This window comes from Lissotriton helveticus, chromosome 5_1 (assembly GCF_964261635.1).
Source record: "Lissotriton helveticus chromosome 5_1, aLisHel1.1, whole genome shotgun sequence".
Taxonomy (NCBI): Eukaryota; Metazoa; Chordata; class Amphibia; order Caudata; family Salamandridae; genus Lissotriton; species Lissotriton helveticus.
In genome coordinates this window covers 1,094,920,314-1,094,944,924 of record NC_136065.1, presented here as the reverse complement: position 1 = coordinate 1,094,944,924, position 24,611 = coordinate 1,094,920,314, and the positions used below count along the sequence as shown (strand labels likewise).

The following is a 24,611-nucleotide window of genomic DNA, read 5'->3' as shown; positions in this document are numbered from 1 at the left end:
TCAAGGTTTTTCATTGTGCATCACCCAAATTGTTCCTAAAAAAGCTTGAGCGATCTTTTTTTTAAATAAAGCTGTCTTTTTACACTTGGATCTAGATTTGTCTCCCACCAACATTTTCTACATGGAAATCAGTGCCTAGCCATAATCTTCCACTAATTGTAGGAAAAGCATGTAGAGGTGACTTGGTAGATGTTTAAAGAACTAGTGCGTAATATTAAAATAACGCATGGACCAAGCACTTGGAGATGTAACTGCTAGGTGATTGTAATAACAAATAAATTTGCCTTCATAAGAAGCAGTCACCATTTTTATTATTGGATCAAGTGAAATCAAATAAAACTGATAATTTTCTTCTTCACTAAGTTCCCCTTCCTTGTCCATTCTCTCATCTCACTATGTGGAAGGCATAGTAAATGGAGCAGAGAGACAGAGAGGTGAGATGGGAACAGAGGCGTGAAGTGATGAGAGGTGTAAGTTAGAGAGTTAAGGTAGAGAGAGGGGATAAAGAGGTAGGGGTGGCAAAAGAGAGAGACCAGGTCATGAGAGACAGAGGTTGTGAGGCGCAGGGTAAAGAGACGTTTATTGAGAGAGAGGTGAGGAAGACAGAAATGTGATGGTACATAGAAATGGGGAGATAGGAAAAATGAGAGACGTACAGAGAGTTAGTTGAGGTACAAAAGATCAGGTGAAAAAAAGGAGACACTAAATGGAAACAAGTAAGATATTATTGATTCAATTATCACCCATTGGCTAAGAGAGCAGCTGTTAATTAAGGCTGGGCATGATAAATAAATATAACATAACATAACATAAAATGAATCTGTATATACAAATAGTATCCGTTAAATGGGAGCTGGAAAAGTGGGGGCGTTGGGCAATTGCCAACTTTGCCCATTCTTTAATACAACTCGGGTGTGAGGCACCGTATGAACAGCGGGACCACGATCCTCCATGTTGGAATTGTTGACCCTATGCTGAGGGCCATCAAGTCTCCATATCAGCACCCTCCAGTACCAATATACCAGCAACCCAACACCCTCCCAGACTGATCTTGTGCTTGGCACTGCTTTCCCAGTGTGCAAATCACACCCATAACAAGCTATGTCTCTTAAAGCTGCATACGGCAATTGCGGCTCACTGTCTGGACCACAGCACCAAAGCGAGAGAGAGAGACTACTCCCGCAGTCTCTGTCTGCAGCAAGTTAACATGACACCTAAGGTTACCTGCTCAGAAGACTGAGTAAGACTGATGAAAGCCCCACACTCAGAGAAACTGGACACAGAACACTGAATAGCACATTAGCCTCTCTTAACGCAAATATGTCCCTGCTTTATAGCGCATGCAGACAATTTTGATATAGGCTTCGGAGAGTGAGTATCCACTGTTTCTTCGTGAGGATAACTAGCAATTTAACTTCCACAAATTACTATGGTTTCCTACTAAAATGTCGAAATGATAATATCAACCTGCCAAAAAACCATGGCCAAAATACAGACCACCGCAATATTGTAAAGGTGCGTTTATGTAGATATGTGCAAATTTACTATTCTTAACAGCAAATATTTCTATACACCTTGACGATATATGTATCGTCAAGGTACGTAGTTGTGGACATAAGAATAGAAAATCTACACTTTCCTACATGCACTTACTCTCTTGATACACATGTATTTGATACTTTGGCCCCAGTATGTTTACAGTTCGATATTTTGTCCTTAATGTTCTGACGTACAGTCTACTAAACATTTCATATTAGCATAAAGAAAGTCTTACCTGCTTTGTAAGAACTATCACTGCCTGGATATTGCATTTATTGTGACTAATACAACTGCTACAATCCCAACCCTCCAAGTGTATTCTGTGACTATTTGGCTATACTATCGACTGAAAGTAAAAGCCAAAACAAAGAGGTGGCACTTGGCAACTGACTCCTCTTGATGTAGCATCCAGCTTCTTTGGTTCCATGGATATCAATACTTTCCACAAGGATTTCTCAGCTGCACTTCAATTACACAGACCCCAGAGAACTGGCCTCCCAACTACCCACTCCTAACTGGTGCTGGGGCTAAACAAGGTTGCGTCTGAGCCAGTTTACCCACCAGCGCTCAAATCTAAACGCAATAAGCAACATTTGTAGTGAGTCCTATATCCGTCTTACACATGGAAGTGTACTGCTGGTTTATGTAGAAGTATTTTATGAGTCACTGAACTTGAACAACAATAATGATCATGAGGACAAGCACAAATGAACAAATGTAAAAAATGCAATGCGGAAAAACCAGCAAACGATACTAGGCTGTTGGGGTTTAAAGGGAACAAGCTACATAAATTGAGGATGCAAACGATTTAACGATGTAACCATTTTTTATCCCTTATCCCACACCGAGCCCACAAATGAGCAATGTGTCCATCTCAGTAAGAATACATTATAAGACCTGTTTGGCTAGACCCATTGCCATCCTTGAGACTAAAGTCAGTGAGAAGCCAACGGACAAGAATAGGGTCACAAAGGTAAACAGTGATCAGAGTATCCATGCTCCATCGATAAAAATCACACATCGACCAATATCTCATTAGTGATTCATGCAAGCAGTGCAATTCAAAGCCAGAAGAGTATCTCAACTAGGTTCTGCTTAACTATATGATCTGGAAGCCACAAGTTCAAATCGTGGTCAAGTTAGCTCAGACATCCATCATTCCAAGTTGCTAAATTGAGCAGCTTAAAATGCGCACATAGAGAAGTGGATTATGCAGTGGTATGTATAAAAACAAATTAGCATTATTTGTTAATATTGTAGCAATAATCATAGCACAATGACCCCTCAGCCGTTCTTCAGCATGCCATCTGTGATGTTTCTTGACCAAGTCCAAGAACTTCGCAGTTTCATGATTTGATGAATACAAACATCTTTCCTATTTGGTGGACTCACACGTGCCCGATATAGGACTGACAGCTGGAACTCCAGGGCTAACAGGGTTTCTGTAAATAATGTATACATTTTTGTTCCAACAGGTGTTTATGAGAATGGAGTCTTCCTCCATTAAAAAGCTAAGTCCGTATTCAAAGTTTCTGCTTCAGGATACTGGATGTCTCAAGGTGAGAATTACTGCAAATAGCGTGGCGTGCCTTGGTGTTATGTCTGGGTTCAGAAAAGATCATAATTCAGGCAGATCAGCCGCTCCCATGAATCTCAATGTTCCACTACTGGCTTCATGTCATGGCGACAATTTTACAGTTTCTGCTCAAGCACAATAGAATCAAGAGACTAAGAGTAGCTCTCCAACCAGTGATTTGTTTGTTTACATTGTGTTCATGACACCTTCAAATGGCAAAAGTGGAGGCTCATGGACGAGGGAGAAGAAAGACTTGGTGAGACGAGGTGAGTCTTCCACCAAGCTGACTGGTAGCAGTGGATTCTTGTTCATAGGGTGTGCTGTGGCACTCAGTGGAGGTGTCATCTCATCTCATCTCATCTCCTAGAGGATCAATGGTGTCCATCAGGATAGGGCCTTCCCCCATTTGTTGTTCTATTTTTCAACTTAGTTCTGAGACTGGGTGGGAGTACACATAGTTTCCAGTCAGATTAGCTTCCTTAAAGGTGTACCTAAGCCTGGGCACATTATCATAGGCGGTTTGCATTGGATTTTTTGGAGATCATTTCCGGACACCCCTCTAGAGGAGGGAAAGACCAACCCAGCATGACTGGCTGAACATTTGATATAGAATGATGCATTGAACACTGAGTGGGAATATGTCCCCTTATTTGAAAATGTAACTTGGAGCTGCTGAGCAGTTTACAGATCAGCTTCTTCTGGGCCTAAAGCTGCTGAACCCTGTTGCCATGTGATGGATTCACCACACTGCAACAGGATAAGAATTAATTCCTGGCTCAGAATTTGCCTGAAAGCACCACTGGAGATGTGCTGTACTGCCTTGCTGCTGTTGCTTCTTTACATGAGTGTAAGCCCAAGGAGAACAGACCCAGATTCTTTAAACCTGCTCTACCACTCACAACGCCCAGCCTCAAACACCTAGCCTGGATCCAGAGACCCTCATAGTCTGTAGCAAACCCTATATGCTTATTGCCTCACACAGTTGGACAGGTTGTCTGTGTTCCTTTTTTCAGTTAAGCCACACATGAACCTTGAAACACTGAGTTGCAGGTGGACCTCTAGGGGCTCGAACCTTAAGCACAACTGAATAACTATAAAGTAATCATGTTGGCATGAATGTGATCTTCCTCTGTTGCAATAAGATCTATTGTTATTGACTGGGCTTCATGAACAGTTATTGTTTGCAGACCCTGTATTATCCTAACACCCAGTTTGGTTGTGAATTGAGTGGTTTTGTGCTGATCCATTCCAGGCAGGCACCAAGGTTTGCAAACAATACCGTTTCATGATCATTAGAGCTTCAGAAACATTATAGAGAGGGTTTCAGTAGGGGCCATCCTTTCACTGCTGAATAGTAAGACTACCATATATCATATTTAATCACCGGTTTCTAAATGAGATTACAATTTTTATTGTGAAATTACAGGTTTTATTATGAACTCTCCATTTTACTGTATTGTACTTGTTTTGAATATTTTCCAATTTTTTGATTACTGTTTCAACTGTAAATACATTTAACATATTATGAGTTTTTAAAAGGGCTGTGTAACAATCAACCTTGGTTGAAAATACATACCTTACAGTAACTGTTAATTGCGCTGCTCTCTATTTAGACTGACCCCATCCAATTTCCATCGAATTAGGCCTTCATTGCTCAGACATATCTACCTGGAGAGTCAAAAAGGCTTAGCAAGGTCTACTTTCCACTGCAGATCTTGGTTTTGAATTACTGGTTGAGAGGGGCTCTGTATCCTCGCTTAAGGAGTGTTTAGTATTGCCTGTATCGGCATGCCCCACTGACCAATTCTGACAGAAGTGTTATCATAAGAGGCATGTAAAAAGATAGCTTCTGTGGGCAGGCAAACCTAGGTGGAATCATCATATTAACTATTGAACAAGAAAACCTCCCTCTTTCCTGAGGGGGTTGAAAAATAGCATTTCACTAAGGATAGATGTAACTCTTGCACCAGCCCTGACCTTGATAAATTAAGATAGTGGATATCCCTGCATACATGTGTCATAGTGGTCAAATATTGTCCAGGTGATAGATAATGTAGAGATTGAGGGAAAGAGTAATACATTAATATAGACAAAAAATTAACTCAACACCATTTATCTAAGATTAAATAGTAAATTCCTGACAACAGAATTAACCTGTGTTTCCATACACGTGATTGAATCAATATAATAGCCATTGGGTTTTTAAGTTTCACAACTGTGGTTATATATAACACTTTAATGTTGCCAATTTGTTTTTTGATGTGGGACATAGGTGAAATACCGTATTTCACAGTAAGTCAACCAAATCTCATTTGCATTTGCATTTTCCTTTCGATTTCAAGCCACATCGAAAGATCAGGTTGAAAATCAAGAGTCAGATTTATTGCTAGGATCTTTAAGTTCTCTGAGAACTATGTGTTGTTCTTTTCCTTGGATTGGAAGACTCCAAAAGATCAACAACTTTCTCAAGTGTTGAATTATAATATGCAATACTGTTGTGTGATACTGAAAGAGAGCATGCACATGTTTAGAGAAAGTGTAGATTCGAACTTTGATAATGACAGATTCCATTTGGTTCTAGATATGACCTTACTTGGTTTCACTTGGTGAGATTTAGTAGAAATTTTAATGCAATTAGGCAGAGATCATGTCATTCAACTGCACAAACCGTTGGCGGGGAAATTATAATGCGGTGGGTTATCATAACCGATACCCTTGTATGGTCATTATTATAGATCCCAGCTGAAATGTCTTGAATCAAATTTATACTGGATACATTCTTGATATGAGAGCAAGCAGTTTTGCCATGATGAACCCAAAGTCAATGAATAATTTCCATCATGGCTGCCACAACGTTCCATTTTACTTTGATATAGTCAGGGCCTTAGCAGGGTTCTATTGCTAGGTTACAGTTTTATTTATCCAACGGCTGTTGCCATTTGGTTTAAAGGAATGCTTCCCACTGCTCTTTTAAGAATTACACATCACAATGCAGGACAGGTGCCAAATAACCAGTGGCTAATCTTTCTATCAGATGCCTAGGACTCATCAGGCAGAGTACGCTTTGTTAATTGCAGGTCTAAGGCGTCATTACTCTGCAGATAGGGAAGACTCCTCAGTATACTTGAGGGTCATGCTGCTGCAAATTAGAGGCCTGATTGAGAAACTGCATTTCGGAGACTGCAAAGTATTGCTCCAGTATTAAAATTTACTAACCGCTAAATGTAACTTAGAAACCTACAGATGGAGCTCTCCACCTCTCCTATCTTTTCTGGATGGCAGTCTCTGCCACTGTGTCAGATATCTTCACACATGTGAAGATATGTGACACATATGTGTCACATATGTTTCAGTAGTAAATATGGAACGTGGGAGGGACTAGTGAGAAAATGGGTATTTATTCCTAAAAACTGGGTGGGGTAAAGGTATAGTTGCAGAGGGGTTTAGTAAGGGACAGGCTAATACAAACACTTCCCACATAAGAATAAGGCCATTCAAATTCACAAAATACACTTCTAATTTTACTATAGCCCTAGTAGTACTCCAGCCCAGTCGCAAATGGCCAGCCACCTGTACTGCAACACAATCAGGAAGAAAATTACGTAGACATGGAATTAAACTAACATCCCATAGGAATTAATGTAAATTAATTCTAAATTTAAATTATGTTTATTTAGTGATAATAATTAAATATAAATAATGTTTTTTCAATTAAATATTACACTTACTCTAACCCAAAAAAGAAACGTTTAACCTATATTTATAAATACAAAAAGGTATTTAACTTAAATACAGAAATGTTAATCAAATTCCTACAAATTAAATAGAAGCACAATTATTAGTGAGGGTGGGTAATATTGTACAATTATTGTTTTAAAATTAATATTTATAAATTAATATATTTACATCGATTTTTAATTTAATACAAATTTAATTTCAGGAGGTAATGTGTTGTAACTTTTTATTTCATTAGCTCCAGCCTAAAATTGATTATTTTCCCTTTAAATTGTAAATCTAAATACTTGTAGTTATTTTTTTTTATAAACTTTATTACATTTCCCAATACTTTCATGAAGCAAGATTGACTGAACCTGAGTCCTCATACACAAACCTGTACCTTTACATTTGTGATAAGCAGGTTTTTTGCAGGAGAGGGATAGGAAGGCAACAAACTTCTTTGAATAGGCGTTTTAGGGCAATTCCTGAGACATGCCAATGATTTTACTACTTCTCCTAACTGAGGGGTAGAACTGGATTGATGTATACTAAAACTATTAACCTGCTTGAGCAGTTGTATTTCAGGACGACAGAGAAAGAAGTGCACAATGAAGGTACAGCCCATTCCCCATACGTAGTTCTACTCTAATTGGTTATGGGAAGGGTGGCAAGGGAGCGCGCAGAACCGCCTGTATTCCTTTGCTTCCCTCTCCCAATACGCCTGCCAACAAACGCAAGAGCAGTTTTTGTGCATAATCCATATGTAACATAAGTTGTGAACATGCATTAAAGTTTTGCAAAAGCCTAAATGCTTGTGAATAGGGCTATTTGCAAAATTTGTTTTATTCAAGCTGTGCAATCTCCCTGCATTGCCACACCTGCAGATTGAAATCTCCCTTAGCGAATTTGAACTTTTACTCCCCACCAACTACAGGCATAGCTATGAGTTGTGCTGCCACTGCAGTGGCCCCTAGGCCTGAGGGGTAGGAGCCCCAACCTGCTTTTTACTTGTTGACAGGTTTCTAAAGTTGTCTGCTCAGTTGTTCTTATTTCTGTGCAAGTCTTTATATGAGGATGGCTCTATGCTTCCTCTTGGGCAGGAAAGAAGTAAGACACTTAAAGAAAATTGAAGTCAGGCCACAGCCAGGCAGCAGATTCAATCCTAAATTTCCTTACCACCATATCTTTGTAGATGATTTTAGGTTATCAGCCCAGTTTCCTAGACTACATCTTAGGGCTGGAGTGGGAAACCAAAGCAGACCTGCAATTTTCTCGGATCAGCCCCTGCTTGGCCCAGAGAGGCTGTAAATGCTTGCTTGTTGCTTTTGCTACTAGGGACAGATACAGCAGCACCATTGCACAATTGTCCCCCAGTAACAAAACCAGCACTCACTGCGACAAAACCGCGCCCCACCATTCCTGCCTCCTGGGGAAACGCCTGATTCACGGTATGGCCAGTCTAGACCTGCTACATCCGTATACTGAATCCTAGATTCCTATAAGATCCTATCATCTATGCAGTATATGATCCCAGTTAGGCTTACAGGACACTTCAGTCAATTTTACTTCTTTAGCTGGTGGACAAGCTATTTATGAACACTGATTTTAGCCCACCGATTGCCCTCTGTGCCTTAGTGATACCACCCTTTTAAACCCTTGCAATTCTTCATTGTGCAAACTTCAATGTTGTACGCAAATCATGCCCAAGCTGTGGAAGTCACTTGTCAGGCTTAAAATGCCATCCTACGTTGTGTGTGGTGCCCAAGAACATGGGTGTGCGGGTCAGAAGTCCACTGTCCATGTTATACTGTACTTCTGTCTTCTGCTCCATCTACAGAAGCTTCATGCCCATGTCCATATGACTCCATGTGGTTGACAAGTACTCTAATGCAAAACTGGAATTCCTCATTCTACAGTAGTTTTATCCTCCTTCGAAGTTGAACCCCTCTGAAAACATGCAAATATTTACATGGTGGACCATGTCTTCCCCTCCTGTACTCTAGCAACATAGCCTGTAACGAGAATGACTTGGACTGGCATAGACTCAAGTTGGTCCCATTTGCTTATTAATGTTAAATACAGCCATGTTTCAGGAGACTCAATTTGCCATGAGAAAAAGATTTAGGGCCAGATTTACAACCCACCAATTTGTGACCCGCAAATTACGTTGCATGTGCAACTCGCAAATTGGGGATGTGTAAGTGTCTCAGACACTGTTTGAGATTCCTAATGGGGTTGCAAATTGCATACCTCATGATTATTAATGAGGCACGTGCAATTTGCAACCCCCATTTGGAATGGCTGGCCCTCCCAGGGATGGTGCCCTGCTGGGGTCAGCAAACCACCATGCATGGGACTGCTTTTAAATTAAGCAGTTTTTTTTTTAAATGCAGACTGTTTTCCTTAAAGGAAAACGGGATGCATTTAAAAAAGAAAAATGAAACTTTGCAGTCCCTGGGACCACTGCCTGCTATTAAAAATATTTTCTCACATACTCATAAAGGGAGGCAACCTGGTGGCAAACTGCGAGTGTTTTGCGGCTGAAAATGCGGTTGCAAAATAATTGTACATGGCATGGTAACTCGCTATTAGGAAGGGATGCCCTTTCCTAATAGCGGGAGTTGCAAATGCTATTGAGTCGCAAAATAGCATTTGTACATGCCATCACCCTTGTTTGCGGTCCAAACGTGAGGATCTCCCGTTTGCGGCCTCAAAAAAGGGTCATATATCTGGCCTTTAAAATATTGAGGGAATGCTTCATGTTGATGAGCTGGACCCTGTGTTGCTGCTGCCTTTTGTTGTTCCTCGTCTGGCATGTAGAACTATTTGGGATCCAGAGGACATTAGCAATTAAGTTAGGAACAGCAATCAAGTAGTAGTTGTTTCTGGAGTTTTGACTTTGCTGATAGTCTCCTTGCTAGCTCTAAATGACTCAGCAGAAAAAACATCCCACTGGCATCACAAAGGTGGATCTGTAGAAGGGGTTACAGTGCGCCTAATCATACCGGAGGGATATGACAGGGTCAATCAAAAAGCTCATTTGTTTACATTGACTTCCGGATATTAGGATTTTCAAGTAATTTATGGTTTCTCACTTCCTTCTGATCTGCATTTAGCTTTAGATGGCATGATTCACTAAATATTACAATCAATCTTTTTTCCAGTCTGGATTTTCATTATCAATTTCAAGAGCAGAATTGTAGCTTATTCCTGGAAAGCTTCTCTGAGCGGTTCATGGACATCACTATAACACAAAATGAAAATACCATTGCTGCAGTGCAGGTACCATTATAGGAAATGTAAAGGTTACATACCAAGAAGCTGTACTCCTCGTGTGAGGCCATACACATCGATCAATGCCCAAAGCGACTCTGTAGTCCTCACACCGCTGAAGAACAACATAGCAGCAGAGTCATTGATTCTATAAAACACACGGCCCTTTTTGTCCACCCAGAATGAAATGATGTTTCCTTCATTTGCAAACTCTTCAGGTAGTGCTTTGGCCCAGAAGCCACTTTGGGACACTAGGTCTGGACAAGCATATTTGGGAAGAGTGTCCGGATTAATCCGCGAGGGATCCTTGGAAGTAAATCCGAGTCGAAGAGCTCCACTCCAGCAACACTGTTTTTTCGTAATCTGAGAAAAAGAATAATAGACAATATTATGTTACAATATGCAAAAGAATATACAGTTCACCAGTGGCAAAAGGTCGAGAGGGCCATGATGCTCCCTCCCCAGTGGTGCTATCTGGTATATGCCAAGCTTACATTGTTTCCCTTATGTACAGGTCATGAACAAAGGCATCTTACCAGAACCAGAAGATATGTCAAATCTGTACACTGAACTATAACTACGTTAAATAGGCCTTGTAAGCGTGGGAGTCAGTTTTCCTCTGTAAATTAACTACACCATCGGCTCTAGAAGCCACTAAAACAAATGTTTCTTATATTAGACTGTACTAATGTAAGAAGAATGAAATTAGGTAAGAACATGAAATGTAACTTTTTTTTTTTAACTGTTTTTATTACTCCAGGATCTAACAAAGATGTTCTTACATTCTACATGCATACACAGTTTTCATGGTATGCACTAATAGGGAACGAGTAAAGCAAACCATTTTACTACAGAATATATTTTGAGTTTCTTTCATGGTAGTAATACACTGAATTTGTAGGCAATCTCACAATTTCATCAAGCATCCAGATTGATATCTTGTATAACAATAGCCTGGGACAATTGAAGTGCACTTGGTTTAGTACAGTGAGGGAAAGTCTATAGGAACACTCTCTGGTTATTCGTGTGAGTCTCATAATCCTTTATTTAGAACAAGAAGAACAGCAATAGTAGATGTAATATTTTGTGACTTTGTTGCAAGATGGAGGACAGTGTAACACAACCTAGGTTAGTGTAAGCTCAATTCATGATGCATCTAATATGCAGATTGAAAACAACTCCAAAATTATTCTCACGTGAAGGGTTAGGCAGCTATTTGGCAGGTGTTGAGTTCTGTAACGGGTCAAGAGGATCTCAATGGAATGGGGTACCCATACAACTAAGGGGTAAACCATCACTATTCCCTCAGTTTGCTGAATACTAGGGTTTACCACTGAAACTGCTTTGAGACAACCGAGCAACGCTGCAGCCACCAACTTAAGAGTAGCTGAGAAGTAACCAATGGGGCGCTGTGTCCCCCATGGGCTTGAATTAGTACAGACAAAGCACACCCATCTCTCTCATGACAAAAGATAAGAAATTATTTTGTGTAGTTTGGCATTCCAAGCAGGGTGACATTTGAAAGTGGTGGGGCGTATGGTATGGACACAGGCCAGGGACAAAAAGCACAAAACCCGAGGGCACCGGGGGTCGCATAATTACCAAGGTGCAGCGCGCCGAGGAAAACACAGGGCACCAGGAACCCCACACCGACCTCCCCATTTAAGTTAAGGCCCTGCCAAAGCAAACCTTCAGGGGCTAAGCATGTCAAAGCTTTGTATGTTTCTGTATTAATTTTACTATTGATCCGTGAGCTCTCCCTCTACCCACACTCACAGCTCCGAGCCCAGGGGCCGGCCATGTACTCCCCGCTCTGCCTCACCCAGGTAAGAGGCACGCTGGCTGTCTGTCCGCGCCTGTGTGTGTGTCTGTCTGGCGCTCTGCGATGCCCTTCTGCCTGCCTCTCTTCTGCTTCGAGTTCTGTCTGGTGCTCTCTCTCTCTCACTCTCTCCTGCCTCCCCTGGTCTGAGAACTAAACTCTCCAGCCAGCGCACATGCAGCTTTCGGAAAAGTAACTTTCTTTCCATGTTGCTGCATCTGAGCTCTGCATGGCCATTAATGCTGCGAGCACATGGCTAATGGCTCCTACATATTTATTCTGCAATTTAATATTTCAAGACAACTTCTGCCTTGCATCACATGATACTATTGCGGTGCAGTGTTATGCGGGGAGGGGGTGTCACACAAATGCACCACTGTCAACTTTGTAGCACACCTCGGGAGATGGCACTCGTTCAGACTGCTTTATGCAGCTGCATATGCTCAGACGTTCTAATAATACTCATGCCCCGTGCGAGTGCACCAGCCACCAGAGCATACCTACAGGGCTGCAGCGCTGAAGGTGCCTCCACATAGAGAGGCCCTGCGCCTCATGTTCCAAGCGGAGAGGTCACTGATTGCTCCCTTAATCTCCGTGTGAGAGGCCCTGGACAGGGAGGGGCACAGGGACTGAAGCGGAATGAAGCCTGTCTCGCCTCACTCAGGGGAGACCATGAAAGATTCACTAAACACCTAGGACGTGGGTGCCCCTTTCACGTGAAATGCCCACCCAGATGTCTCGCGTGACCCACGCTTGTGAGCAGGAAGGAGTCCTCATAATGGCTCTAATTAGAGGACGGATGTTAATTCTGAGAAATGACCAGCAGCTAAATTACTACTGCCAGTCATTTATTTCTGCAGTAGCTTTCCGGCATCCATCGGCTGCCTGAAGCATTTCAGGATGTTGCCGTTCTATCTCACCTTTCCCGGTAATTCCAGCATTTTTGTAATGTAGCATGGTAGAATAATTGCTTTAAAGCAGCAGGGTTGAAAACATACTCTTTAGCTCAATTTCCGCACATTTCCCACTGAATTTCATTACCGGAGCGTTTTTAAAGGCCAGCGGCGGCCTGCAAGCTCGAGGGAGGAAGGTGGGGGGGGGGGAATAAAACAAATAAAAATGAAAACAAAACCTTTTTAAAATAAAACCTACCTGAGTGCCGCACCGCCTCTGCTCCTGGCCGTGCCTGTCCTGCTGCAGGAACCAACAATGGCGCCTTCACGATTCCAACCGCGGCACTGGAGTGGACTGGCAGGTGGGGGGCAACCCCTCTCAGCCAATCCTGGCGCTGCCAGCAGCGACAGGATTGGCTAAGGGCACGGTTACTACTCGCCCGCCTGCCCATTAGGAGACCGAGGTTTGAGCCTTTGCTCAACCCTCGCTCACCTAATGGGCATGCGCCAGCAGAGCAGACACTAGTGCGCATGAGTGGGCAGGGTGCCCTCTGTCCCCACTCATGCGCACTTGTGCTGCTGCCTGTTGCTCCTGGTTTGCATGTCAATCAACATGACGCCGGACCGCCCGGTGGGCGGTCCGACGTCATGCTGACTGACATGATTGTCAGTTCGTTCTCCCTCGGGCCCGCGTCTTTGAACTGTAAAGTAAACTGATTCAGTTTACTTAAGTTCAAAGACGCCAGCGCTGCGGGTGGGGGGGCTACGCCCCCACACCCCAATGGACGCATTCCAACCGTGGCACTGGAGTGGACTGGCAGGTGGGTGGCAACCCCTCTCAGCCAATCCTGGCGCTGCCAGCAGCGTCAGGATTGGCTAAGGGCACGGTTACTTCTCGCCTGCCTGCCCATTAGGAGATCGAGGTTTGAGCCTTTGCTCAACCCTCGCTCTCCTGATGGGCATGCGCCAGCAGAGCAGACACTAGTGCGCATGAGTGGGCAGGGTGCCCTCTGTCCCCACTCATGCACACTTGTGCTGCTGCCTGTTGCTCCTGGCTTGCATGTCAATCAACATAACGCCGGACCGCATGGTGGGCGGTCCGACGTCATGCTGACTGACATGATTGTCAGTTCGTTCTCCCTCGGGCCCGCGTCTTTGAACTGTTAAGTAAACTGATTCAGTTTACTTAAGTTCAAAGATGCCAGCGCTGTGGGCGGTGGGGCTACGCCCCCACGCCCCAATGGACGCACCGCGCCTGATTCCAAGAGCTGGTGCCCTACAAAGCAGATTTTTGACCTCCTGGAAGGATTCTATGCTTTTATCATCCCTTGGAACCAGGTCATTGACATTAGTATGCGCCCACCTTACCAAAGACTTTGCCAAGAAGGAAAAGCTCAGGATCCATTGTTGGCAGTAGTCAACCATGCCGAAAGACATCCTCACCTCTCTCTGGGTGGTTGGAAACTTCATCTTAAGGACTGTCTCTATGTGCTCAAGGGACACTTGTCTCACTCCCTTTTCTGTCTAATGTCTCAAGTGCACTACTTCCCTTTGACAGTATTATAATTTCTTGGGTGAGATCATATGACCATTCTCTGCTAAATGGTTGAGCAAGGCAACTGTGTCCTGCTTGCAAGCTTCTTTAGTCATTGAGGCGATCAAAAGATTGTCAACGTATTGTATCAATGTCGAAGTATATGGTAGCCTAAGAGTCTCTAAGTTGTTTTTGAGTATCTGAAAGAAATAGGATGGACTTTCTTTATAGCCTAGCCTTGTAGGGAGCAACACCGAACAAGGATCTTCTCTTGGAACCGGAACACAACAAGAAACTCTCTCTTTGTGTAATGAGACCAGGAAGAAGGCTTACAGGTCAATGACCATAAACCACTTAGCCTCTAGGGGAATTTGGAACAGAATCAATGCATGGTTTGGTAACATGAAATAGCATGAAACGACAATCTGGTTAATCTGTTGGAGGTCGTGCACTATCCTTCACTTTTTGTTTGCGTTTCTGTAGGGCCATGATAGAGGAGTTACAGGGACTCCTGATAACTTCCTTCAAGATGCCTTGTTCTATCATGCTCTCAATGATGTGGATGATGCCTGAGATAGCTTCGGGGGTCATTTTATATGGATGAGTCTGTGGATAGACAGCCATGGATGGAAGGGTGATCTTTAGGGGCTTGGTACCTTTAATTAACCCAATCTCTCTTCCTGTTAAATCCCAGACCTCCCTAACGTTGTAATGACCAGATATAACCTGATAACAAGTTCCGGGGACTGCATGAATTCTGCATTGGCTGCTTGCATTTCAATTCCAGCCCCATCCTGCGTGCAATAGATGACATTGTTGAGTTTGCAGACAAGATCACTACCTAGCAGGCTTATGGGTCTAGAATCACAGATCACAAACTGATTTTCCTCTCATATGTCTCCTATTTCTACTGGTACAGGGGCAGTAATTTGAATGGTACACTGTAGACTTGTAAATCCTACAACTTGGGCTTGTTTTCCAGAGAGCGCCAGGTTAAGAATCTCAACTGTTCTAACCATTGAAAGAGTGGCTCCTGTGTCTATTAGGAAAGATACAGGATGTCTGTTCCCTTCTCCATCCACTTCCAGGACTGCGCCAAGCATGCTTTCCTCTTCCCCCTCAGGGACCGTCATTGGTTTTGGTTGAAGTCTATGGAAGTCTCAAACATCCTGGGGACTAGACCTCTTTATGACATCATCCAATTTTGAGGTACTCTGTGGTTTGGTTGGAGCTGGGAGATACATCCCTGTGACTGAGTTAGGCAGAAGGAATTCGGCAATAACCTGGATTTAGGAACTTTTGGGGCAGCCATAAGGGTTCTAGGTGCTGGGGGAAGCTCACCCTGGCCTGCTGGACTCATCCCTTGTACCTCTGTCACAACTCAATCTGGATTGTAAAGGCACTCCAGCTTCCAATGTCCCACCCTGTTACAAATGTGTCATTGGGTAACCTTCTTTAGGGCACTTTTACTGGTCCCTGCCACATTACCTCGACTTCTCCCTATCCCCAGAACATTCTCACTGTAGTTCAGAGAGACTCCCTGCATTGCCGTTCTATAACTGGGATCTAACTAGAGTACTTGGAACAGAGTTGTAAGTCCCTTAGCCCCTCCAATCGGTGCCAACTGTGTTTGGGCTACAGTGTACTTCTCCTTAAGCCCCATTCGTTTTGCATATTGTAAGATATCATCAACAGATGGCTTGGCTGATTTGATTACTAATCTCTGGCCTTACCCCATAGACAAAGGACACATAAACCCTCCCAAGTTATCTCATAGTGGATCATTTATCCTGCTTTGTTCTCTATGCACCTGCATCAGTCTCTCAAAGTAGGCATGCACCTACTCTTTTACCTCTTCAGAGGTTCTGAAAACAAGTTCATCTCCTTTTGAGGAACGTTCATCTTTAGGTGTTTTATGACCTTGTCATATTTAATGATGGCTAAAGGGGCATTTGTCCCTCTCACCCAAAGCAGTTCCTGGATTGGCTAATCAACTCTCTTTTGCACTCAGCCCACAGGTCCTTTGGGACTGCCACCTCAAATAATGCATTCAAATCTTTCCACAAACTTTAGAGATGGTCACAACCTGTTCTAGCTGGGTTTACCACTTGTCGGGATTCTCCCTAAGTTTTGGAAGGGTGTTTGTGAAGTTAAAGAGGTTTGATTACTACCATTGGATGCGTACGTAGGATCCTCCCTGAACTTCCTGCAAGGGATACGCCTTTGCCACTCTTCCTACAACTCCTTCCTCGTCTTCCCTTCTGCTTCACCTTCTCTTTCTTGGACCACAACTGGGAACTTTTCGGTACCATTCTATTCCTTAATGTTTTCAGTTAATTCCCTCACAAGTTCTAAACCTCCTCAAATGTAACATTCTTAGCTCAGTCTCACCCACCACCCACCCTAGCATTCTTTCACAACTTCTATTGCTGAGTAATATCAATTCCACATTCATCTGCCACCTTGTCCATCCTCGCAAGTGTCTCTCTTGCCATTCTCGCTGACTCTTTACTCATATAAAGCAATTAATTTCCCCTGTAATGCTGTAGATAATCCATCCCCTCATTTTTCATAACAATTTCCTCAAATTCTGTTTTCAGCTGGGTGAGTTTGATTCCTTGTGAAGTTTGCCCTGTACTTTGCGAGTTACCTGATAAGTCTGTAAAAGTAGTTTGACCTTTCATCCCACCACTGACTAAGTTCACTCCTGGTATCCTTCCAGGTCCCGGCGCTGAGCCCTGAAGTGTACTTGGGATAGGATGATTTGGAATGGTACTAACAAGTGCCTGAGTCAGGGAAGTAATTGCGGCACTTGATGAAGGTAAGGTGCCTACGTTTTCAGGCGCGAGAATCTGAGCGGAGGATGGGACGGCAGTTTCTGTATAACTCAGGGGTGAACTGGCTACTGTGGAGGGTTCAGCTGTTCTGACCTCAGTTACTGCTGGGATTGTGTCACTCAAGTCAGCGACTGTCGCATTGTACGGGGCGGTCTTACACTGAGGAGTTTGTTCATAAAGGCGTTCTCCTCTTGACTATCCATGTCCGTTTCCTTCTTCAATTTGTCCTATTCTTTTTTCCACTCTCTGTTAAGGGACAGGCTCCAACAGTGACTCAATGACTTCCTCTCTTCGCCTCTCCTCATCTTGCGCTTCTACATTAATGAGACCTACTGGGAATTTTTTATTCAAATTTCTTCCTTTTCTTTTCGCTTGCAATTTGCTACCACAGATGTAACGCTTCAAACTTTGTGGGCATAGGCTGTGGATTTAAAGTGTACATTCTTCTCCTCAAATTCTGAATTTAAGAAATGTGAAAAGTACCACTCAACGGGATTCAGAGTTCCCCATCATTGGACGTATATTAATGCCATTGGCTAAGCCACATGCACGTATGTGACCCTTTCTTTGCTGCCATTTCCCTAGCTGGAGTACCTTCAGGAGGAAACTTTTCCTCTGAATGTACGTCCTTTTCTTTTCATTAAAAAGGGATTCCCCATTCTAGCAATGTCTCACTCCTTGTTCAATCTCTCACTCATTCCGCACTGATAAGCTCGTAATCCGTCCACCAATGATAGCGCCTCTCTGTCAAAGGTAAGCCTATCACATTGCAGCAACAACGTCTGCCAGACAATCCCTATGCGGCACCCTAATGATGCAATGCTCCAATGCCACCAGACCTCTTCTGGACCAATTTACAACATTCTCACCATTTGCCTGCTTCGACTACACGAAGGTTTCTATAGCAGCAAGACTGATACCTACTTTCAAGCAACAGTGAACCCTCGACCTGCGAAAGTCACTATACTCAGCGCATCCACTCCCCGTGCCCTATGGAGCAAATCACCACCGAGCTCGAATAGTACACTCATACAAGACAGATAAACCTCTACCTTGGTGTAACTGATAGTGGTTCACAGCACACCTCATCTAGCAGGCAATTTCAACAATTCAATATTCTAACTTGAGGTACCTCTCTTTAACTCTTTACCATATGTGTCACAACTTCAACATTCGTCCCTTTCAAAAGTCCGAGAATATCTCCGAAATCATGATAATGATTGTTCTCATGAGTCCAACAATCAAAGCCAACTAATAGCTACTCTTAAAATCTGTCTACTGTTTTCCACCTCAATAGGCCTACTACAACTCCCAACATGCACTGTTCCACAACTAATTTTCCTGCATTTTGCATGCAATCTCAATTGATACTCGTGTTGCTGCTTCTTGTACAGCCACCTTGTCTATTCGCCACCAGGATTGGGTTGGGACTGAGTCAATTTAGATCTAGGGGGGAAAACTGCCTGGACCATAAAGGTGAAGTATTTGGTTCTACTGTCAATTATTTTGTCAATTATTGGTCTGCTCCAATCAGAACCATCACCTCTGCTACCAGATCTGTCAGCGTGCAAACCTATCCTAAAATCCAACTTATGAGGCACGCCACAGCTAGGACCGGTAGTGGTGTGGTCCAGCAACGGACATTGGTGCGCCCCAACAGGAGCAGTCACTTCTGTCTAATCAATTAAACTCAGTAGCAGGTGATAAATATTCTTAGAAAATGACAGACAAAGGTTGTCATTTCAAAGCTTTACGTAAATGATTGGTAGACAAATCACATAAAACATGCCATAAGTAATTTAGTAGCAAAGCATGCTGATCATAGGTACAGAGAACTCCTTACAGTTGTAAGTAAAATCCAGCTTAGATGTGCCCTCAAAGAGTGGGGGATAAGTTTTCCTGTACAAAGAAATCTACACGTTCTTTTGTAGAACTTCTAGCAAAGACCTTCATACATTCTACATAAATACATGATTCTCATGATATGCACCAATAGGAAATGAGCAAAGGGAATCATTTTACTACAGAATACATTCTGGGTTTCTCTCATGGTAGCAACACATTGAGTTTGCAGGTATCCTCACAGTTTATTGGAGCATTCAAATTGATACATTATATAACAATAGACAATTAAAATGCCCTTGGTTAAGAACAGTGAAGTATGGTCACTGGGAACACTCTCTGGTTATTTGTATGATTCTCACAATTCTTTATTTAGAACAAGAACAGCAATAGACAACACAGGATATTTGTGGCGCCGGTGCAAGATGGAGGAAAGTGTAAACACAACCTAGGTAAGTGTAAGCTCAATTCATGATGCAATTAAAATGCAGAAAGAAAATTACTCTCACACTAATGAAAAGAGTCCCAAGAACTTTTAGCTCATATTTTTAGGCGATAGAGAATAATTAAATGTATGGGGCTTACACTAAAATGCTTTGTTCGGTGTGGCCTGGTCAGTATCTGATCTTTAACGTGCATTCAAATGATAAAGTTCAAGAAAGCATGGGAAATCACATTAGTGACTGCATTGCATATTCTCGGAAACAGGACATGCTGCATAAAGTCCATAAATGCTGCCTTTGTCCTGAATAAAAGTGTATGAACCTATTTTTGATGAGGGGGTCCGTGAATAAATAACATTCTTGAAAACGGGATGCAATCCATCATGCACTGGAGATAACAAATTGCCACTACAATTGGCTGTAAGCCTATCAGACAAATGCATGAGTGTTGTGCAATCAAAATGAAATTCAAATATAAGTTCAGAACTCTCCGAATGCAGAAACTGTAACTGGTTCTCGAAGCATAAGAAGAGGAAGATAAAGCTCCTGGTGCCTACAAAAGTGCAAAGTAGCTTCCAGGAAAAAGGATGGATGATTCCAAAGTACAGTCTTATTCTTAAGGGATACTATGTAAAATAACAAAACTTAAAATGCCCACTTGGACAAAGGAGTGAGCCAAGACGGTGAACTAAAAGCAGTTCCATATGATGTCTCCATGGCACCTCACCACAGAACTACAAGTACTACTCCCAAATGTTGCCATGGCAGCTCTCAGTCGCTGATGATGTAGGGGATCAGTAATGAAGCGGTAGATGCTTTGTTAAGACTGATGCAACTAGTATTACAGTGCTGAGGCAATGTACCCAAACAGCGCGCCAAGTTGCTGTATGGAAGTGGGACAGTGGCTGCATAATGGTCTGAACAGTTAAGCACCATGTACGTTCTAGCCACCTGTTTGTTATCTCTCTGGTGCAGAAGATTATGCTACCTATGGCACCTGTATGCGGGGGTGAAAGAGTGCATGCTGTTCCCAATGCTGCACTGTTTGCATGACTGTTTGCAAGTGTAGAAACCGGTGGCTCTTTTTCTAATGCACCTGGCAGGGAAGACCTGAGGTTGGTCCTGGAAGCAGAAGGTGAAGCAGCCACACTGGTGTAGGAATTAAGGCAGCACTGCAAAAATAAGCCTACACACCAAAGAAATCCTAACATTTGACTTTCTCTCAAGGAATGATCTGTTGATCTGTAACACTACACTGGTGTATAATGTAATCCTTTTTAAAATTGTGCTGTTAAATACTTTACTACAATTACATCAGGAGATTCCAAGGGGTCTACACTCCTTTTTATGCACCAAAGTACCCAAACATTCCATCCTCCTTCTTCCAGGAGACCATGGCTTGTCGAGCAAAGCAATAGCTTTCAATGAATGGCGTTCATACTGTATGGATCACCTGTCATCCTTCAAAGAGTATGGTTAAGAATCTTACCCTCTACAAGTGGATGCTCTTATCCTCCAATACTGCGAAGGTGCCTCTTGTTACAGCCTCCATAACGGAGCCGTTAAACTGAATGGAAACAGATCCTCCTCTAAAAGACCCAAACTGGACTGAATTTTCCTTGCATGCTTCTTCAGCATCCAATCACTGTAATCTGTCAATCTGCCATCATATTGACTAAACTAAGTGGATGATTGTATATTGTACTACTGCCACACTACCTAAATGTAAACTGCACTCTTCTCTACACCATCAAAGAAAACCTTTCATCACAAATAAAAAAGCTTTCATCTTTTAACAGTACTTGCTGAGTCCACTATTCCAGTCCATTTTGCACCGGCCTCTTTCTGTCCCAGTGGTAACTTGCATGTTATTCCAAAGTAAAATTCAGACGTTTACCAATAATTCCTTGCACATTCCAATTATTCAAATTTTCCACTTACCCAATCAAGTCCTCCCTTCCCTCTTCTGTCAATGTCAGCCTTTCTCCATACCACTGACCGTTCTTCAGTGCTTTCCTTTTAACCGCTCAAGAACCCTCTACTGTAAGGGCATTGGGAATTTTAAGTTAAATATGCTTCAATTGTAGCCAACCTCAAACTTCAAATCTCTTTCTGGAACAATAACATATTTCTCCACATTTATGATATAAATTATCTTCACCTACAAATCCTCATGTTCATAACCTGCCTCTTCTAAATCTAGAATGTATTTATTGCGTGTGGTGTGTGAATAGTGCTTGGGTACAAGAGAGGTGGAGTAGCAGTGGTTTGGGGTCCCCGCACATATATATACATTGAGGTGTGAACTGCTGACCCCCTTTTCGCTGCTTATCTAGCTTTGCTGATCTTTCCTCCTCTTCTTACCTGTAGAAACCATAGTAAAGCCAAGAGTGTTGTGTCTTGTTTAAGTTAATATAAGCTTGAGTGGAACAGGAGGGATCATTTTCTGGACTGAGGCAGTTCCAGCAAGTCAGTCTGTGACCTGACAGGAGCAACACCTGAGCAAAAACACTGAAGCCAAGAGGAAAGCCAAAGTGTACACGGACACAAAGAGGTCAACACATCCTAAATTCTGTATCACTGAACAAGTCAAGACCCTGCAACAACCTGTGATTGGCAGATGCTGATGCTGTCTGACTTCAATCTTCTAAATCAGAGTGACAATTCAGCATGAAATCGCTTTGTCATGGAGCTATATCACATCCAATGGAAATGAACGCTTAAATGACTGCTTCCCACAAGACGTTTGGGGTTAACCTCAAGCCTGAGTGATCAGTTGTCTGGAGTCCAACTGACACTCTCTGAAAATAAGCTACCCCTGTAGATAATTAATAGTTCGCCTTTTTACTTGGAAGAGCCGCGGACCACTTTGTAGAGAAAGGCTGAGACAAAAGGAGCAGTATACTTCAGGACAGAGGAAAATACTTAGATGCTGGTGAAGAGGATAGATAGGCTGCCAGGCATGCAGAGAATCGGACTCACGTCTGCCCAGAGTTTGAGTCCAGGTATGGAGTGCACTGCTCTAGGAGGAGTCTGGTGAGACCAGGTCTGCCAAGACCGGAAGCCTTTTTACTGCTGCCCAGCCACGAGGGCCTTTTTGTTGTTCAATCTGTGGAAATTGATGATTTTCCAAGTAGTGGGGGTGATTATGGGGTAGGAAATTACAGAAAGTGGGAGAGTGGGGGTGTATTAAAGTGGATGCATATGTGAGAGAGGATGGAGAGCCAGAGATTGAATGAGGTGGTAAAAGATGTAAAGGTGAAAGAGCAGATGCGGGGTTAGTGTGTAAAGAGGGAAGAGTATGGATATGACAAAGTGGATGGAACCATGTAGTAGATGCAAGTGAGGGTCGATACGAGATGCAAGTGGGGCGACGGTAGATAGGTGGCACAAGAAAGGAGGGAGAAGATAGCTAAAAGGATTGGACAGTGAATTAAAGAATTTGACATTTCGCTGAGTACACCGCGAATAAATATAACAAATGTGAAGACGGCCTAGTTAGTTGTTACGTGATGTATGAGATCATTCTGCAGTTTTCTGCACAGGTTATGTTTTCATGAACTGCGCGTCTGAAACAGGGGATTCCAGGTACATGGATAGGCAACTAGAATTTTTGGTTAACGAGCCATTAGCTTCAGTAGCAAAAGTGTGGCCATAAGCCCTAATCTCCTCCCACTATGTAAACACACACAGCCAGCAAGGTGGCTCAGTGAGTTAAACCCTCACTGGTGGCTCACAATTTCGAATAATTGTATTGTCTAATCACGTTCTCTCTCTTCCAAGGTTGGTAAATTGGGTACCAATTAGAAACTGGACAATAGTTCTGCCACTTACAGTACTTAGAAAGTAAATATGTGTGCTAGGAGTTGGTATATAAAATAAATCGCAAGACTCTCATCTCGTTAATATTAACGAAGTGATCAGATTGAGACTCTTTAAAACCTATTGCAAAAGCAGATGAGGAGGGCCTACATGGAACAGTAGGGTTCCATCCATGTGTCTGCAGTCACAGAAAGCTTATTTTTGGTGGTTATACTACCTGTCCCACTAAGAGCAATTTCCTGGTAGAAAAAAAAACTAAATAAGCATTTTGCTGATGGCCTTGGGGAAGCACAGATGCTCTCCCCGTGCCTGAGTCTACATTTTCAAGGTTTTTGGTTCCCTCCCATGGCCACCTTCCACTTTACAACTCCCATTCCCCCCTTTGAGGACTCCGTGTTACATAAATGATTCAGGATAGCAGTGCGATCACAAAACATTTGACAAATGCTATTGTGATTCTTAAGAAGGGAGGACGGCCCTTTCACCTTTCCCAAATCACAATGTGTCTCGCAGTCCACACAGAGTTAGAATGGCATCTGACTCGCTGTGCGCCTTCGACACATTTATGTATTTATTTATAAGGTTTTATATAGCGCGAGCGTGACCCGCGAGGGTATCAGAGCCTTCACAGTAAACAGTTATAAAACATAAAGATATGAGGTAGTATAAGGCATTAGGTATTCGTCATTACATACAGGATAGATATATAATAAATGGGTAACATAGGTGACCCGTAGACGACACATGATGATCCCAGAGGGCAAGAGAACATTCCACTATATACAGTTATTGAATATTAGGTGGTTGTGGTAATAAACATACAAATAATATTATCCTTCCAATAGCAAGAGGTGTGCAGTGATACGAGGTTCGCTTAGGTGACTCGATCTATGCCTAGAATCAAGTCTTAGGGCATGAATTTGTTCATTAGGAGTATTTTAATTTCTTTTTTGAAGGTGGTGAAAGACGAGATTCCACGTACCCCTGAAGGTAAGGAGTTCCAGATCTTTGGAGCAATCCCTGAGAACGCTCTGCAACCAGCTCTCTTTTTATCAAAGGATTGTGGTTTCAGAAGTAAAGAGCTTGCGCTTCGTAATTGTCTGCATCCTCCTGATCGTTCTAGCTTTAGAGCCAAGTAACTGGGTGTATTGTTATGGAGTGCTTTATGGGTCATGCAGGCAACCTTTAGGTGTATTCTTGCCTCGTAAGGCAGCCAGTTCAGAGCTCTCACGGTCAGAGAAATATTGTGACTTGCGGTTTCGAGGTCGCAAAGCCTGGGTGTTAGCATATCTCTGGCTTTGCAATCTGAAAACTAT

The 24,611-nt window shown here is 42.8% G+C and overlaps 1 protein-coding gene across 1 annotated transcript in view; it reads right to left on the bottom strand.

The window, feature by feature from the left end:
* NEURL1 (neuralized E3 ubiquitin protein ligase 1) overlaps positions 1–24,611 on the bottom strand; it is a 418,646-nt gene that overhangs the window by 248,048 nt on the left and 145,987 nt on the right. The window contains exon 3 of the mRNA XM_078643702.1: positions 10,147–10,468. Within this exon, the coding sequence (XP_078499828.1) occupies positions 10,147–10,468 (322 nt within the window). The remainder of the gene's footprint in view (positions 1–10,146; positions 10,469–24,611) is intronic.